Genomic DNA, 18,561 nt, shown 5'->3' on the forward strand with positions numbered 1-18,561 from the left:
CTGGGAAGTACAAATTAAAAGGAAAAGATTCTTACTTTAAAAAAAAATAACTTCTACAGCCCTTCTGATCTTTGAAATTTTGACTGAAATTAGGATCATGTGATGCAAAATGATGTCCAAAATAACAATCCGCTAAAATTTACTGTGCTACAGGTAACTCAACGTCTTCTAAATTACTTTTGTTTTTTTTTTAATCTAAAAAACGAATTAAGATAAGCAGATCTGAATAAAGTATTGGTGGTTTTGTCCTTCTTGCTTAAGACTATTATATCAGCAAGAGTCATCAATAAGCAGCATCAAGCCAGGCTTCATATAGACCTTTGTATACAACTGCTAAGTAGGTACATATTTTCACCTAACTGTGCATGAAGAGGTACGTAAATTTTACATGTTATTTATTACATACCTCTTTTATTTCAAACCTTTACTTAGCAAGCACATGAAGCAAAGCAGGCAAGCCTGGGTTTACAATATTTCTTGATGCTGCCTCCTGACGAACCATTCAGTAGGATTCCTATTAGAACATTGCTTTAGATGATCAGTAGCCAAAGGGACATGGCTATTGTTACATATGGTATAGAATAAACATTCTTTTAGGTAGGCTGACTGATAGTTACAAATTGGCACACTGCCCCCAAAGTCCGACAAATTAGTTATATGCCAGGTACTCACATCAGCATAGTGGCCTATCATATCACATCGGTCACATCGTTTTCTCCAGGAAGGCCTTTCAAGACATCTATGAGTGGAAGACATAGGCAAACAACAGCCTAAGCAAAAGCGGGCCGGGCAGGCATACTGAAGGTGTCCTCTCTCAGAACAGAGACAGCAGGGGCGGACTTTCTAGGTGCCAAACAGAAAATCTCTTTAGCAAAATAGGTTTCAAATAGAAGATTAATTTTTCTTTTTCTGTATAATTCCATAACATTTATTTCCAATTTGAGACCCCAATGAAGGTCAAATCTTGAGTATAACTTTAAAATCAAACAAAATGTCTGAAATCAGAGCTTTAACACAAGCTATCTGTATTGTGCGGTTGCCAAAAAGGCTTATTGTGCATGTACTATCAACTGGCATCTGCTTATGGATCAAGTGGATCGTGCCTGAGAGGGAAAGTGGGATGAGGAGGACCTGGAAGCTGAGTCGTAGGAGAAACAGATACTGAAAGAGGCCGCTTTGCTTGGAGGACCAAAGACAGAGGAAACCTAAGAGCTGTCTCAAAGATCTGAAAGACAATCATTTGGAAGAAGGAGTAGGTAAACAGAAGGAATGTTTCTTGACGGCTTACTGTGTGTCAGGGAACATCTAAGAACTTTAGTTCTGTGTTGTTCCAAAGATCGATGTATCTGTTTAACATAATTTACACCAATAAACATTTATAAATGCTTAAAATGATAACTTTCTAACAATGAAAATTAGCCCACAATGAAACAAGCTGTCTCATAAAGTAGAAAGTTTGGAAGTGAGAGGAGTCTCAGGAATCATTCAGTTTAATCTCCTCATTTTCTAGATAAACAAACAGAGGCACAGAGGGTGAAATGATTTGCCTACCGTTGCGCAACTACCAACGGAAAGCTAAAATGATTCCAGGTTTTTCTGACCCTAACTTCACTGTTCCTTCTCTGCTATTATTGTAGGCTGTGACCTACATGAAAATGTAATGTGAAATCTACACATATATTATGCAAGATTTGAATTCAAGGGTTATAATGGGGTCCACTCTTAAGATTTTGATTTTTAACAACGAGGAAAGAAGCATCATGTGTTTCACATACTTGTGGAAAGGGGCAGTTTTTCGATAAATGGCCACATTTGTCACAATTTCTACAGGTAACATTTTTGTTGGCTGAATAGTATCGGTGAGTCCATCTTCCAGATGATCTATTATTAACTATCTGGGCCTAAAGGGGGAAAAAATAAATAATTAAAACAAAATTTTTACTCTGTTCAAAAGAATTAACAGCCATAGTCTATTTAATCTAGAACCCAGCAACAGGGAACTTTTGTGTTTTTAAAAGAGATTAGAAAAACTTAAAAGGGATTGCCATGAAGACAACTCTACTTCTTGTCTGTCCCTCCCCCCCATTCTTTTATACTTCTCCACATGGTTCCACTTCTTTTGTATCTTTCTCTCCTTACAGTTCAGGTCCAGTAGAGGTACTGATAGGCATCATTTAGACATTCTGGTGGCATTCAGAACCAAAGATATTGCTGATTTCTATATCTGAATGTATACCATATTTTTCTGAATGAGAAACGTGCTTAAATTTTTACCTAGGGGATTTTTTAAAATGATTTTTGTCTTTAAAGTTATAAAACCATGTAATGACCAAACCCATTCTCTCTTTTGAACAGCCCAGGGTTACTGCCTATAAACTGGATTATAATTTCTAACGGACAATGAGATAACTTCCTTCCAATAGAGTACTTTTAAGATCTATTCTGCCTATAGTAACCCAATTCTAGTTCTCCTATATTCCAGCCAAAATCACTAGATTTTGCAAAAGAATATTAGCAAAAGATATCATATTGGAATAACTAAAGGGGAATATGTAAGTGCCAACCATGCTTTTATCTTGTTGGGTAGAATTCCATCTTTGAAAAAGTTTTTCATCTTTTACTTGTTATTCTGCTGGATTGACCCGGTAGGCCCCATGTAGACACAATCTAATTATCTCTTAAAACTTTTTTTTTTTTTTTCCAAGTTGTAAAATTATTCTCTTTTCTAACCATCTGTCACAATTAAGGCTAATAATTGACAAAGACAAACACCTGCCACATCCTAAATATAGACTAACCATTTCCTTACACTGAAGAAGCAGTTATTTCCGGTGTTGATCTTTAGTGGTACCAGGCAATACGGGCTGAGAGGACTCACCATGGCAGAGAAGAAACAGAAGGGAAAGGGGACTAAATCATGATGGCAATTAACAGACCGACAAAAATCAAGGCTGAACCGCGCTTCTGAAAAGTTCAATCGCCATACATTGAAATCAAACTTTTTCTTACAACATACTTGGACCACTGCTATCTCTAAAAAGTTTATGAAGTTATCATACTGAAGTGAAAGGAAACTTCAAATCAAAGGAATTTATTCATCTATTATTCATTACTTCGAAAAACAATTTTTTTTACCTCTGCGTCTTTGTCACTGATGAACCAATTTACACCATCTTCTCCTACAAAACAAATAAAATGTTACTCAAATCTTGACACCTTTAAAGCACTTATAGATTGACATTATTCAATTTGTCAGTACTGAAATTGGACCCCAAGGGTGTAGTGAGATATATGAATATTTTAACCTCTTATCTTGGCTCCATTATTACTTGTGTGGCTCTAAACAAATACTTAACCTCTCTTAACCTGTTTTCTTACCTGTGAAATTCATGGGAATAATATTTGCCTATCTACCTAAAAAATACTCTGAGACTCAAATGAGATATGTGAAAATGCTTTGAAAATCATCAAGCTATAAACAAATATAAAAAAAAAATCAGTGAAGAAACCAAAAACCCAGTAGCAGATGCAGGAATAAATCTTATCTAAACTTCCTTTATCTGACTAAAAGAGAGCTTTATGAAAGTCAGCTACACAGCAACATTCCCCCCCCCCCCCCCCCCCCCGCCATCTCATCACCCAGGGTCTCCAGTCAGGGAAATGACTGACTTTGGCTTCTAGGACATTCCAAAAACAAGTTGTATAAACCAGCATCATCAAAAGCTTCCATCCTTTGAAGCCCTAAATACTTGTGTTTAAGTTGGTAAACAAACCTTTACCTCTGGCAACTGAGTTGAGTTGCTCATTACTGTGCCCTCCCACACTCAATTTTTCCTCCTGTTAATATATCACTAGTTATTTCACAGGCCCCTACCATTCAGACCCAAGAAGGCAGAGGAAAGGTTTTTCCTTCCAATATCAGTATTAACTATGTCTACTAGCTTCCCATTGTAGTTGACTTTCATTGTAACATTTTAAAAAACTGGACTTTGAAGACAATCTCATGATCGGGGCTAGAAATTTAACACTGTATTTTGTAACATCAGACACAACGAAATAAAACAACAAATGAGACCAACTATCCAGAAACCACTGACTGATCTAAAAATACAACTGTAAAAACCTAGGGTGCTTGGGAGCCCTACATTCCTCTTTATCAGCTGTTTCCTTCTCTCTGCTTTGCAAATGGATGCTATTCCTCTGGTCCACTCATGACCAAGGAGGAAAGGACACATGACTAATGCAGACGCTATAGTATCAACAAAGGACTGAAAGATTTTTTTTTTTCTTTCCTTGAAGCAAAGTTAAGATTTCTTCCTTCCTCCTATCTATTCCTCTTCTCTATCTTGAAAATGCAAATCGAGCCTGACTCTTTTCTTTGAAAGGAATTTTGAGGAGACATGAAGTAATCTACATTTCCCCAGGCCTACCAGGAGTAAGTGTCTAGAGATATACTTAAAAATAAAATAGTTTTACTAAGAAAACCAAAAGGCTGCTTTACAAAAAGACCAATCCATAGGAGAGCAGAGATGCTGTGCAGATGATTACGTCCTTTGTAAAGTTTGGAGGCTGCATCCACACACGGAGAGTGGAGAATACATTAAATAACAGTGCATCATCACCATCCACAACAGCATTCTTTCATTCAAAAGATCCATCTAAGGAGCATGCTCTGCTGTAAGTTTCAAGGCTGCCTTTTGTACCTCAATGTCCTTCATCTTTAAGATTCAAAATGACCACTAAATATCACTTTAATTAAAAAACTGTCTTAATATTGCCCTTAAAAAAATAAAACCTAAAAACCAGTGAAATGCAAAATAGCAACTATTACTACCCCCAATTCCAAATAAATTTACAGCTTAACAGAGAACAGTGAGAAAAGGGAAGGTCTGCGAGAGGAAGATCCGACTCCATTTAGATTGTTTTAACATTCCTGTGGAATTCAACAATATTCCAGGTGGTATACTAACTCCTCAACAAGCTATAGTATATTCCTAGTGTAGAAAATTTATCAACAGGTATACAAAACAGGTTTCAATTACAGACTTCTCAGTGGTAAATGGAACAAAGACATCACCAGAAACACATGAGCCAACTCCTGGTGCTACCCAAAGGTTCCAGTTTTGGTTCCATCCTGGTAATAACAGCTGACTCCTGATCTTTCTCTTTTATCTATCTCATTTTCTTAACTCCAGATCCCAAACTAATGGAAGCTTTGTCTAAGGGCAACTCATTAGAACTTCTACAGGCAGGCAATTCTCCACTTCGTTAAATTCCTGGTATGGGACTTGGTAGAAACCTGGGTTCCAATCTTAACCCTATCTTTTATTTGCTGTGTGGCGCTGGGCAGGTTATCGAACTTCACTGGGCCTGTATAATAATGGGCTGGGTTAAATGGCATCCATGGTACTGTCTAGCACTAAGTTTCTATGATTCCTTTGAATTTTCGTTCATTATTAAAATCAAATCCATTGTCCTCCAGGCCTCTGCAACTGGCACAGGGTACCTTCCCTTAAAGACAACTTCCCAAAGAGCCCAAAGCACTCATGTTCCATGTGTTCACCACCCTTTGCCATAGAATATAAAATGGGATTGCCCTAAAGTATAAAATTGGAATTGACTTAAAGATGCCTAATATTAACTCTTAGCTGCCTTAGATCCTTGTCTTGCTAATATCTGGGGCTGTGACTTTTTTCAAACTTCAGAATTGTAATCAGAACAATAGCTGGTAACTTCTTCCTTGCATCAAATCAACTCAGTGCAACAAACATACTGAAAGGTTACAATGAGCAAGGTGCTATAGGGTAAACAAAGATGAATAAGAGCATATAACTTAGTAAAGAAGACAAATGAAAGAAGAAGAAAGGAGTAAGAGAAGACCAAACAAAATTCTACAGTAAATTTAGAGAAAGAATAGCCAATGTCTGAATTTAGGGGGGAAAGAGGAAAAAAGTCACAGAAGACTGTGCTATAAAGAAAACTTTATTGAAGTATAATTTACATAAAAAATATACCCATGTAAAAAATACAGTATGATGTATTTAGACAAATGTACACACCTGTGTAACCACCACAACAATCAAATATAGCACATTTCCACCATCGCAAAATGTTACCTTGTGCATATTTGCAGTTGACCCTCTACCCCAGGCAACCACTGATTTGCTTTCTGTCACCATAGATTTGCTTTGCCTGTTCTGGGACTGTACATAAATAGAAATCATATATTATGTACCATTTTGTGTTTGGCTTCTTTCACTCTGATTATTTGTGAGATTCATTTATATTGTTGGGTAGTAGTTCCCTTTTTATTGCTGAGCAGTATTCCGTGTGTGAATATAACCACTTGTTTAGCTGTTCATCTCCTGATAACACTCAGGTTGTTTCAGGTTTTGCGACTGTAAATAAAGCAGCAATAAACATTTTTTAATTGACTTAAGTTTTCATTTGCCTTGGGAAAATACCTAGGAGTAGAATTACTGGATATGGTTAAGTGTATCTTTACCTTTATATGAAACTGGAAAATTCTTCCAAAGTGGTTCTGTCATTTCACATTCCCATCCACAATGTATGAGAATTCCATAATTTCATAATCTCACCAATACCTGAAACTGCCTTTTCAATTTTAGTCTTTGAATGTGTATGTAGTAATGCATTAGGACTTTAATGGGCATTACTCCGATAACTAATGATGCTAAGCATCTTTTCATATATTTATTTGCCATTCATATATCTTCTTTCAAAAACTATTTGAATTTTAGCGTGCATTCATTCATTCATAGTAGGCAACATGCCCAGTGTGGAGCCCAGTATGGCACCAGAATTCACAACCCTGAGATCAAGACCCGAGCTGAGATCAAGAGTCAGACACTTAACTGACTGAGCTACCCAGGCACCCCTTAGCATGTTTTTAAATTTAGTTGTTTCTGATTTTTTTGAGGGGAGTGAAGGAGGCTGTCTTTCTTTGATTGAATTATAGGAGTCCTTTGTATTTTCTAGATACAAGTCTTTTTTTTTTTTTTTTTAAGATTTTATTTATTTATTTGACAGAGAGATAGCCAGCGAGAGAGGGAACACAGCAGGGGAGTGAGAGAGGAAGAAGCAGGCTCCCAGCGGAGGAGCCTGATGTGGGACTTGATTCCAGAACGCCGGGATCACGCCCTGAGCCCAAGGCAGACGCTGAACGACTGCACTACCCAGGCGCCCCCTAGATACAAGTCTTTTATCAGACATGTGTTTGCAAATATTTTCTCCCAGTGTGGCTTGCTTTTTCATTTTTTTAAAACAGAGAACAGAGTTCTCAGAAAAGCGAAACTAATAAATTTGACAACTTTTCTCTTTAAGGTTTTCTATGTTCAGAGAAATCTCCCTATGCAAGGTTACAAAAGCAAGCACTTTTTATATTTTCTCCTAAAATTCTATAGTTTTAGCTTTTTATGTTATTACCCATTTCTCTCCAATTGAATATCCAGTTGTTTCAGCATCATTTGTTGAAAAAAATACCCTTTCTTCATTGAATTGCCTTACCACCTTTGTTGAAAATCAACTGACATGTGGGCCAATTTCTAGAAGTTCTAGTATGTTATATTGAGCTACAGGTCCATCATTATACCAAATTACAACTTTACTTTAAAAACCTAAAATCATGTAGAGTAAGTTTTCCAACTTCTTTGTTCTTTTTCAAGATTGCTTTGGCTATCCTCTGATTTCTGTAAAAATTTTATTTTAAATTTTATTTATTTATTTGAAGGAGAGTTGGGCACAAGCAGGCAGAGCGGCAGGCAGACGGAGAAGCAGGCTCTTTGCCGAGCAGGAAGCCCAACGCGGGGCTCAATCCAAGCATCCTGGGATCATGACCTGAGCCGAAGGCAGATGCCCAAACGATTGAGTCACCCAGGCACCCCCTGATTTCCGTATAAATTTTAACTTGCATTTTTTTTCTCTTTAAAGTTCAGCTCTACAGCCAATGTAAGGCTTGAACTTATGACCAACCCCGAGATTAAGAGCCACAAAAGTACTGACTGAGCCAGCCAGGGGCCCTTGATTTCTGTATAAATTTTAGAATATAATTTCTACAAAAAAAGCCTGATGGGATTTTGTTTGGTATTGTGCTACACCTACAGATCAGCCTGGAAAGATACTTTAACAATATCAAGTCTTCTAAAACATGAATATGGTGTATCTCTTCATTTACTTTGGTCTTCTTTTTTTTCAGCAATGTTTTATGGGTTTCTGTGAACAGGTCTTGTATATATTTTACTAAATTTATCCCTGAGTAGTTCATGTTTCTTTCTGTTACTGAAAATTTTTTAAAAATAAAATTTAATTTTAAATTATTTTTTTAAATTTCATTTTTCAATTTCTGATGACAGGTTTATAGAAATACGGTTGGTTTTTGTTTACCTCGCAACCTGAAATTTTGCTAAATTCACTTAGTACTAGAAGCTTTTTGTAGATTCCTCCCAATTTTCTATATACCCTACATTTCACCTGTGAATAAAGACAGTTTTATCACCTCCTTTCTAATCTGGATGCCTTTTATTGCTTTACCTTACCTCAATGCATTATAAAGGACTTCCAGGTGTAATACTCAATGTTTTCAGTGGTGACAGAAGATAATCTTTGTTTTGTTCCAATAGGGTGAAAAATTCAGTCTTTCTGAATTAAGCAAACTGTTTGCTATAGATTTTTCATAACAGGTAGAGGAAATTCTTTTATTTTCCTACTCTCCTGAGTTTTTAATATGAATGTGTTTTAAATTTTATCATCTGCCTTTTCTGCATCAACTGAGATGGCCCCATAGTTTTTCTCTTTCTGTTAATAAGGTGAATGACAGTAATTCATTTTCAAGTAATTCAGTGATTCATTTCAAGTTGTATTCTGGGATTAACTCCACTTGGTTAGGATGTATTATGCTTTACAATATACTGTATAATTCAATTTGTTAGTATTAAGAATTTTTACATCTGTGTTCATGAAGGATACTGGTTTATACTTTTCTTACAAATGTCTTTGTCTGGTTTTGATATTGGGATAAAACTGGCCTCATAAGAGTTGGGAAGTGTTGGGGAGAGTTTGTATAGAACTGGTATTATTTCTTCCTTAAATATCTGATAGAATTCACCGGTGAAGTCATCTAGGCTGGAGTTTTTTCCTTGTTGTGAATTTTCTTGTCCAGGAATTTTACCTGCAATGAGGCTTTAAAAATAGTAATAGAAATAGTAATTCTACTTCTGTAGTAGGTATGGATCTATTCACATCTTCTAGTTCCGCTTTGGCCCAGTTTTGTGACTTTCAAAGAATTTGTCTGTTACTCTAAGTTGTTGAAATTATCAGCATAAATGTCCATAATAGACTCTTATTCCTTCCCTTTGATTTAGTTTATTTGTACTTAAGCTCATCCACTAAATTTTTTATCTTAAATACTGTATATTTCAGTTCTAAAAGATCCATTTGGTTCTTTTTTTATATCTTCCATTTCTATTATATTCCTTTTTCTTTAAACCTAGTGTATATTTTTAATAGCTGTTTTAAAGTCCTTTTCTGCTAATTCCATCATTTCTTGTCAGGGGGGCAAGTCTGGTATAAGTTTACACAATATAGGTGGAAGGGAAAGTCCTATACCAGATTTTAATAGATGGAGATGAGAGACGACACCGGTAAAAAGGAAAGGTACAAGCAACAGAATGGAAGAGGTAAAAGGATATGGCAAACAACAGTTTAATTGAAAGAGGGTATGGTAATTCCCTTACTAAGAATTTTCATAGACCTTTTTATATATAAGAACACTAAGCATTAAATATTATTACTTTTAAGATACCTTTTACCTGAAACACATATGAAGACAATATTAAATCTATTAAATCTATTCTTCCAACTAAGAAAATTTCCATATCCTCTTCTGGTTTAACTTTATATACCTTTACTTTCTACTGTGTGAGCTCTCCACAAGGAAGAGCACAACAGGCCTTTCTACCAGACTAGTAATATTGAAGGCAGATAGAGTAAAATAGCATTACAGTGTTCTCTGTTAACACTCAGCAACAACCAGAATACTTCATCTCTTCTGAAATAACTTTCAACACAAAAAAGTAAACCCATAACCTTACATATATTTTACACATTTTTTCCTTTTTCTGGAACTATTCTATCTTAATTACACACACACGCACGCTTTCTCTATTACTACTGCATGGTAATAAACGTAAACATCTTTCATATTTATATGGTGATTCAGAGTCTATTAATTGTTTTAAATATACATTTTATCCCCAGTACTCTGTATGTTATGGTTACAAAAATATTCACTTTTTATGTGTGTACTTTCTACAAGAAATGGCAACTGGTACTTTCTGTGAAAGGTAGTGCTAATGTAGCTATTTACCAATAAAACTGCATTCAATTTTTAAAGGATGTAAGACTTCGGACTAGATTTCTTAGGAGCAAAGCCAGTTTCCTCTCTGCTTCAGTTACATTAGCCTGCATCCTGGTGGGTGGGAACAGCTGATGATCATTCCTTTGCTGAGAGCATCCACAGACAATTATAGAGCTGGTTCTCTCTATATTTTGGAGTAATATGACAGAAAACAGGAGTTAATAAAATGTATTTCAAAGATCACCAAAGATGACAGAAGGACTCGGTTCAGCATATCCAGCTGGTTATTCACAGTGCAGGTGACAGGGTCTAAGAACCTTTTCCTGAGCCCAATACTTCTGCAGCTCCTTCTTATAAGGAAGCCAGAGATGCCTTATATTTTCTAGATATCCTAATTTCTAACACCTAAAATTATAAATCTCATTAGATTTCAATGAAAAGGTATGTATGTATGATTTTCTTAGCATACAATGGGCTTGAATTTAATATTCAGCAAATCAGATATAAAAACTTATTTTCCCTACTATTTAAGAGTGTGAATGTGGGGCACCTGTTTGGCTCAGTCAGTAGAGCAAGGGACTCTTGATCTCATGGTTGTGAGTTCAAGCCCCACACTGGGTGTGGAGCCTACTTAAAAAAAAAAAAGAATGTAAATGTGACTTTCCTCAATGTGTAAAATGCTTTCATTTAATGTAGTGTTGAGTTAATTTTCAACAAATATTTACTGACTATCTCTCATTTTAAAAGACGGTATAGGAGAGAGCAAGATGACTAAGACATAGTGCCTGCCCTCAAGGAACTTACCACAAAGTAGTATGTGCATCTTTGGGTGAAACAACCTTAGAAGGATTACTGTGCTAAGTAAATAACCATGATAATTTCATTCTTTAAAATAGAAAAATGAGGGGTGTCTGGGTAGCTCAGTCGATTAAGTGTCTGCCTTCGGCTCAGGCCATGATCTCAGGGTCCTGGGATCGAGCCCCACATCGGGCTCCCCACTCAGCAGGGAGTCTATTTCTCCCTCTGCCCCTCCCCCTGAGCACGCACACGCTCTTTCTCAAATACATAAATAAAATCTTTAAAAAAATGAAATAGAAAGATGAATAATCTTGTTTTAAAGATAAAAAGTCCACTATTATTTAGGGAATGGGGTATTTAACAAGAAATACTGAATTCTACTAATGAGCAATTAACTTATGATTACTATACGACCAAAATGGTCTTCCTTATAATTCTAGATATGTAAGACCTTTAGCAAGTGTTTTCTCCACAAATAATCTTTGAATCTATTCAGCTCACAACTGGGGACTGGGGCAAAAAAGACAATGGTTGTTATATACCTACAACTCCTAAGGAACGAAGATTTTGGGTGTTCTGATTATCCTCTCACTGGTAGGTACAGACAAAACTCTTGACTTGCATGAGATGGCATTCTTTTCACTCCTCTAAAACACAGTGAAATGGTCAAGAAAAGAAAAAAAAATGGAGAAGGTTGTGAATAACCCTCCCACCAGGTAACCTGAGGTTAAATTATTCCAATTTTCCACTTAATCCAGTCCAATTTCCATGACTACAAATTATAAATGTCCTTTGAAGGTTGAGCTCCTCATAACCAATGCTTGTGGGTAATACTCAGTATTTCTCTCTCACTTGACCTCTGTGAGCACTTACAGTTCTCATGGTTGATGTAACAGAATACTTTCCCAGTTCTTACCCGCCTTCGCAGTTTCCTCTTCCTTTACTGGTTACTTGGTACGCTCCACTCTTTGCTCTCCTCATTCTAGATTCTTAGTCCCAGCTCATGTCATACATGTCCATGGAGAGAACTCCCAATCTGTCTCTCTAGACCAGATCTTTTCCTGAGCTCCTGATCTATGGGACATCTAGACTAGATATCTTGCAGGTAACTCAAACGCATAATCCTGAGAAATGAATTCTTCATTTTCTCCCCATTCCTTGCACTTCTCGCTCTTAAAAACAGACAAAAGCTCTTATGCCGCCTCCTTGTATCTTCTATCTCAATAACTTGTTTCAATGTATTTTCCATATAAAAAACTTCAACTTTTCCCTCTCACCTTTCATATAATTACCAAATCCCATAAATTCTCTCTCCATCACAGCCTCAATACCATTATACTGGCCACTGATACTCAGTTTCTCAGCTAGACTATTAAAATAACTTCTGACTATCTCTAACACCCCAACTCATTTTCCATTCCACAGTTATTAGAATGTTTTTATTTTTTACAACATTAGTTTCAGGTGTACAACACAATGATTTGATATCTGTATATACTACAAATTTAATAATGTTTCTAAAATGGAAATATGAATACTTTCTGCCCTGAATGGTCCCTCGATGCCTACAGGATAAACTTAAAACTTCTTTGTATGCCACACAATGCCTTCCATGATTTGGTCCTTACCTGCTTCTCTGGCTTCATCTTCCTGATCCCAGTGTGGGCTTAATAATTTCCTCAGTGTGTCCTGTTGTTCATTGCCTAACTATGCCTATGCATGTATCCCCTGGAACACAAGCCACCCCCAACTTCACAACATGGAACTAGGATTTGGTCTTCAAGTCACTAATCATGTGCTACCTCCTCCACTGAAGTCTTCTCTGATAACCCTTCAAAAGCAAAGATGATGGCTCTCAACTTTGTACCATCCTAGACTTTGACCGTGTCATTTCTATCTTTGTATCTTCCAAAAGCAGGATTATTTCGTTATCACAGGTACTCAGGTTTACTGAATTTCTTAAATAACATTTCCTCTTTTGATTTCACTCTGATGTAAGTATTTTCTCCCTCCCTAAAAATGCCTTATTTATCTCTTAGGCTATTAAACACTTCTAAACCTTATGTTAACAGCTATATTAATAAATATTTTTCTGTCCCTCACTACATTGTAAGTTCTCTACGGACCTCTATGGACCATCTGTTTTATCCACCTATCCAGTTATCAGCATGACATCTTGCATACTTTGAATTACATTAGAAAAAATAATTTAAAAGAAAAAGGGAAAAAAAGAGACCATTAATATGCATACTTGTGTGAGTAAACTTTGTTCTGAACTGGGGGTAAAGAAAGCCAATAACCAATTTCATGGGTTGTCACTGTACAGATATATACAAGTTCAATAAGATAATTCTTGTGGCACCTGGCTAGCTGGGTCGGTAGAGCGCGTGACACTTGATCTCAGGGTTGTGAGTTCGAGCCCCATGTTGGGTGTGAGAATATAAATAAATAAAAACTTAAAAAAAAAAAGACAATTCTTTACGAATCATCTAAAAAAACCAAAAAGATTTGGAATTTCTGTAGTAAAAAATTCTAGGAACTATAAAATACTTTAAAAATCACTGCTATTGAATAAAATCACTTGGTAGGATCCACATGAAATATAAGATAACTGGACATTATAAATAATCATACCTACACCTACCCAGTGTTTACGGAATAAAGATCACGAAGATGAAGCTGCCAGATACTTATGTCCTATCCTTTCCTGAGCCTAATTCCACTACACCAGATTTCCCCCTGGGATGTTCTCACTTCGGACAAGCAACCGAACCAACCACAAATGAAGTTACTATTCCCAACTTCATCAGCAGCATCTGTTATTTCAACGGAAACTTTTGAAATACACACAATGCCACATGCAAATCCCCTGAGGGTTGAGCCACTTCATTCACTTGCATTCTTCTCAAACTGCTCTTTATTTCTGTCTCTTATTTATATCTTTCCATCTAACACTGGTCACAAAACCATTTTAAGTCATTAAAATTTTGCAGTGTTTAACTGCCATTAGTTTAAATAAAACAAATTTTAATAGAACAATTTGCAAGTTAGGCATCAAATTGTTCCTCTTATTTTAAATCATATTAAATTTACCAGAAACAATCTATATTTTTAAATGTGTATAAACGATAAGTGGGGATTTAGCTCTTCTTTTTTTAGAGGTAGAGGAGGAAGAAGAAAGAGGAAATAAATACAGGTGCTTAGCAGAGTTATACGGAGCTCTTACAAAGTTATCTGTCACATAAAGGCTTTTGTATTATCTCCAAAGAGACACACAGACAGATACAGCCACACACACAGTTCTCTCTCATCTCCCAATCCCTCCAAAAGATTTGTCAGTGATTAAGAAATATTTATTTAGAAATAAAAAACCCCTCGTATTAAACTAAGTGACAAAAAGAGAAAGGGAAACATTATCAACAGAAACAGTTAATACTGTAGGATTATGGGAGCTGTTTTTTCTTCTTTTAAAGGTATCTACTGTGGTGCTTGTTCTCCACTTCCACCCTCCCCTCCAAAAGGCAAAAAGGAAAATATACCATGGACACAGGAAATATTTGTTAAATGACAAGCACACATAAAACATATTTAAATTCAATCAAGAGGCTATTTTAAAAAAGATGTTGTCGGTTTCTAGAGAAGACTTAACGGCTGGCGCCTGGGTGGCTCAATCGGTTAAGAATCTGCCTTCGGCTCAGGTCATCATCCTAGAATCCTGGGATGGAGTCCCACATCGGGCTCCCTGCTCTTCTGCCCTTCACCCCACTCATGCTCTCTCTTTCACTCTCTCTCTCAAATAAAATCTTAAAAAAAAAAAAAGACAAAGGCTATATAAATTTGGTATCTGTATCTTTCAGTCATCCTTCTAATTCTGTTTTACACTTTCTAGTCTCCTTCCTAAATCTTTTTTTTTTGGTCCTCTTTACCTATTACTAACTTTGTGTGTAAGTACATGCATTTTCTTCAACATCTGGTTCTTGGTTCACTCCCTTCTTGGTAAAACCAGTCACTCCACAACAATTCATTTTTATTATTTTGGAAGATCATATTTTCTGCAAATCTTTCCCCAAATCTTAAGACCAAACACGTCCGGCTTACGTTTATAACTGCTTACAGGGTATAACACAAATGATTATAGTAGTCACTGCAAACATAACATATCCAAAGAAAAACTCATCTTCACAACCACAATTGAAAATGGCTCAAATACTTTCTTCCCTGTTGTTATTTACGGCTCAAAACAAGATTTATTTTCATCTTAACCCAATGCTTCACTCTCATTATCCAACCAGGCCAGGTCTTACAATTCTATAACATCTCCCTTTAAAATGTCTTTCTAAGCCAATATTTTGGTTTCCTTCCAATCATCACTATTTGTTCCTCATGTCAAATCCAGGTGTCCCTGTGCCTTCATTTGATACATACCAGCTAGCTTTTCTCTTTAAAGGGAAATTAATAAAAATTATTGATTTTTATTAATAATTAATCAATATTAATTAAAATTATTAATTTTTATCAAAGTAACACAGGCATATGGTTTTAAAAGCTCTAATACTAAAAAAGCATGTAAGAAAAAAAAAAAAAACAGTTCTCTCCTCCCCATTTCAGCCCGCACTCCTCCAGAGGCAAACACGTTCAAGTCTTTAGCTATTTCTTTTGGTATTCATCTGGATACTTCTAAATAATGTTCCTTCTGCTCCTTATAGATTTATCTATTTTTTAAATTATTTTTATTTAGGTCACCTGGTGGCTCGTTTGGTTAAGTGTCTGCCTTCGGCTCAGTTCATGATCCCAGGGAGCCTACTTCTCCCTCTCCTCTCCGCTCTTGCTCTCTCTCATTATCTCTCTCTCTCTCTCAAAGAAATAAATAAAATCTTTAAAAAAATTTATTTTTTTGAGAGAGAGCGAGCGAGCAAGCTGGGAGAGGCGCAGAGGAAGAGGAAGAGAATCTCAAGCAGACTCCCCACTGAGCCCAAAGCCGGGCTCAATCCCAGGACCCTGAGATCATTACCTGAGCCTAAATCAAGAGTCAAAAGGCTTAACTGACTGAGCCACTAAGGTGCCCCTGGATTTATCTATTTTAAACATTAGTATCTAACTTCCTAGTAAAGTAAAAGAGGATTTACTTATGACATTCTATCTGAATTTCTTCTCCATCCATCCCCTTTCTCAGGTTAAGATAATATTCATCTTATGACCAAGTAGTTGTTTCCTTTCTTCCGTCTCATGACCATGTATTGTTTCCTTTCTTATACAATGTTTTAATTTTCCTGTATTTAATACCAGCCTAGTTGTTTCATGTACTTGGCCTGGAAGTCTACTTAACACTACGCTAACCACTAGCACCTTGTCTCTCTAGGATAGAGGGACCTTCAGTCCTTCTAATATCTCCAGGATTAGGGAAGTACCTGTTCATTAAGTGCCTGCTGCATTATAATAGTCATCACCAATCATAAGGGTCCAACGGACCCATTTTATAATTTAAGTTATCTCACAAATAATTTACAGAGAAATAAAGAGGTAAGGAGTAACGATTTTATCAGAAATCCTAATAAGAACTTAAACATGGCAAACCAAAATTTTTATTTCATATAGTCCAGTTTTTGACGTTAAATATAGAAATGGGCAACATCTTGAAATACAACCAACTACTCATTGACTATCTATGAACTCGAAACACATCCATTTTGTAAATACTAAACCAGATCTCAAATATACCTCTTCTTTGCTAAATAGTTGAAAACACTTTCACTTTTCAACTTACAAACACAAATTAAAATGACTGATCCACTAGTTTTTTTCACTTCTGTATCATCTATTCCCTTCCAGTCACCTCTGGATTCACATCTGCCTTTAGTGATTATCCACTTCATACAAACCATATCAAGGATATTTTGGTACACAAATACCATAAAATATGAAAGAATACAGCCACATGTCTTTTTACCAAAGCAGGATGGTACAGATTCTCATCATAAAATATTGTGTGGTAAAGAACTTCCTGCTGAATGACTAAGTAGATGAGAATACCCTATTTCCTTTTTTCATATTTAGAAATACATTCATTCATCAATTCTTAAGTTTGAGAAAATTCATCTATAATATCCACTGGAAAAAATCAAAGTCTGAGACTTTACTTGAAAGACCAAGTTCATCACATCATTAAAGTCTAGGTACTACCATCTGTCTCCTTGCATTTATGTTTTGATTGAGCTAATAACTGTGAAATGTCTTCCTCTGTCAATTTTCTTCTACTTGCATTTTGGGCAGAAAATGTAAAATGCTGAATTCTCAACTTTGTTCAATCAAAGCTAAAAAAGATGGTGTCTCCAGACTTCTTTTATACATTCTTGAAAGATAATGTAATATTTTGGGCAACAAAGTAAGAAGGATGATGAAGACTTAACTTCACTATGATATCATCCTTCTAGGCAATTCCATCATCTGTTTTCTTATTATTTTAGTGTTTTTTAGCATAGTTGGGAATAATTGAAGAGTAATGATAAAACTATTTTTAGGATGATGAAATAATAGAATGTTTCCAAGTATGGTAAAAATAAGATCACTAGGATCCCATGATGTATCTTAGATTTATAAAAGGATCCAATGGACCCGTATATTAAATCTGAGATAGAGTTTTATTCTATTAAGAAAAATAAATTTTCTCTCTGTTCTTTGGAAGACTTCTAAGATAGAATAAAAGTTATGAAATATAAATTCTTAGAAATAGTTACAAATGCTAAAAGAAAAAAAAACCCGCCCAAACCCCTAAACAAAAATTGGGTGTAATGAGACTGACAGTATAATGAGGATAAAACTAAACATATAATTATTACCAATTCTTACCATTCATTCAACAAGTATTTACTGAGCTACTGCCATATTCCACCATTCTAGGTCCTTAGGATATATCAATGAACAAAAGAGAGATCGCTGCCTTTGTAGAACTTATATTCTAGTGGGGCAGGAAGAGAGACAATAAACAGAACATAATAAATAAGTAAATGATATATGCTAGCAGTAGTAAGTGCTTTGGAAAAAAGAAAAGTAGAGCAGGATAATGGGAATTGGTAGCGTTAGGTAGAAGTTACAATTTCACATAATGTGGATAGAGTACACCTCATTGATACTTACTTAAGAACTTAAAGATGAGGGAATTAGCCATGCACTTCTGGGGTAAGAGCATCCCAGACGGTAGGAACAGCAAAAGCAAACTCCTTAAGGTAGAAATATTTGTGATGTGTTTGAGAAATAGCAGGGGGGCCAATGTGGCTACAACAGAGTAAGTTAAGGGGAAGGTGAGGTCAAAGAAGTACAGGATACCAGATTATGAAGGGCCCTGTAGGCCTTATAAGAATTCTTGCTTTTATTCTGAGTGAAATGGGAAG

General features: G+C 35.9%; 1 protein-coding gene across 2 annotated transcripts in view; it reads right to left on the reverse strand.

The window, feature by feature from the left end:
* The window catches only part of ZCCHC7 (zinc finger CCHC-type containing 7), a 243,829-nt gene that overhangs the window by 48,398 nt on the left and 176,870 nt on the right, over positions 1-18,561 (reverse strand). For both annotated transcript variants that reach the window (XM_045780307.2, XM_045780308.2), the window contains exons 3-5: positions 3,136-3,179; positions 1,776-1,901; positions 673-843 (exon numbers count right to left, since the gene is read on the reverse strand). In XM_045780307.2, the coding sequence (XP_045636263.2) occupies positions 673-843; positions 1,776-1,901; positions 3,136-3,179 (341 nt within the window). The remainder of the gene's footprint in view (positions 1-672; positions 844-1,775; positions 1,902-3,135; positions 3,180-18,561) is intronic.

Source organism: Ursus americanus, chromosome 18 (genome assembly GCF_024610735.1).
Source record: "Ursus americanus isolate L20-20 chromosome 18, mUrsAme1.1.p, whole genome shotgun sequence".
In the NCBI taxonomy this organism is placed as follows: domain Eukaryota; kingdom Metazoa; phylum Chordata; class Mammalia; order Carnivora; family Ursidae; genus Ursus; species Ursus americanus.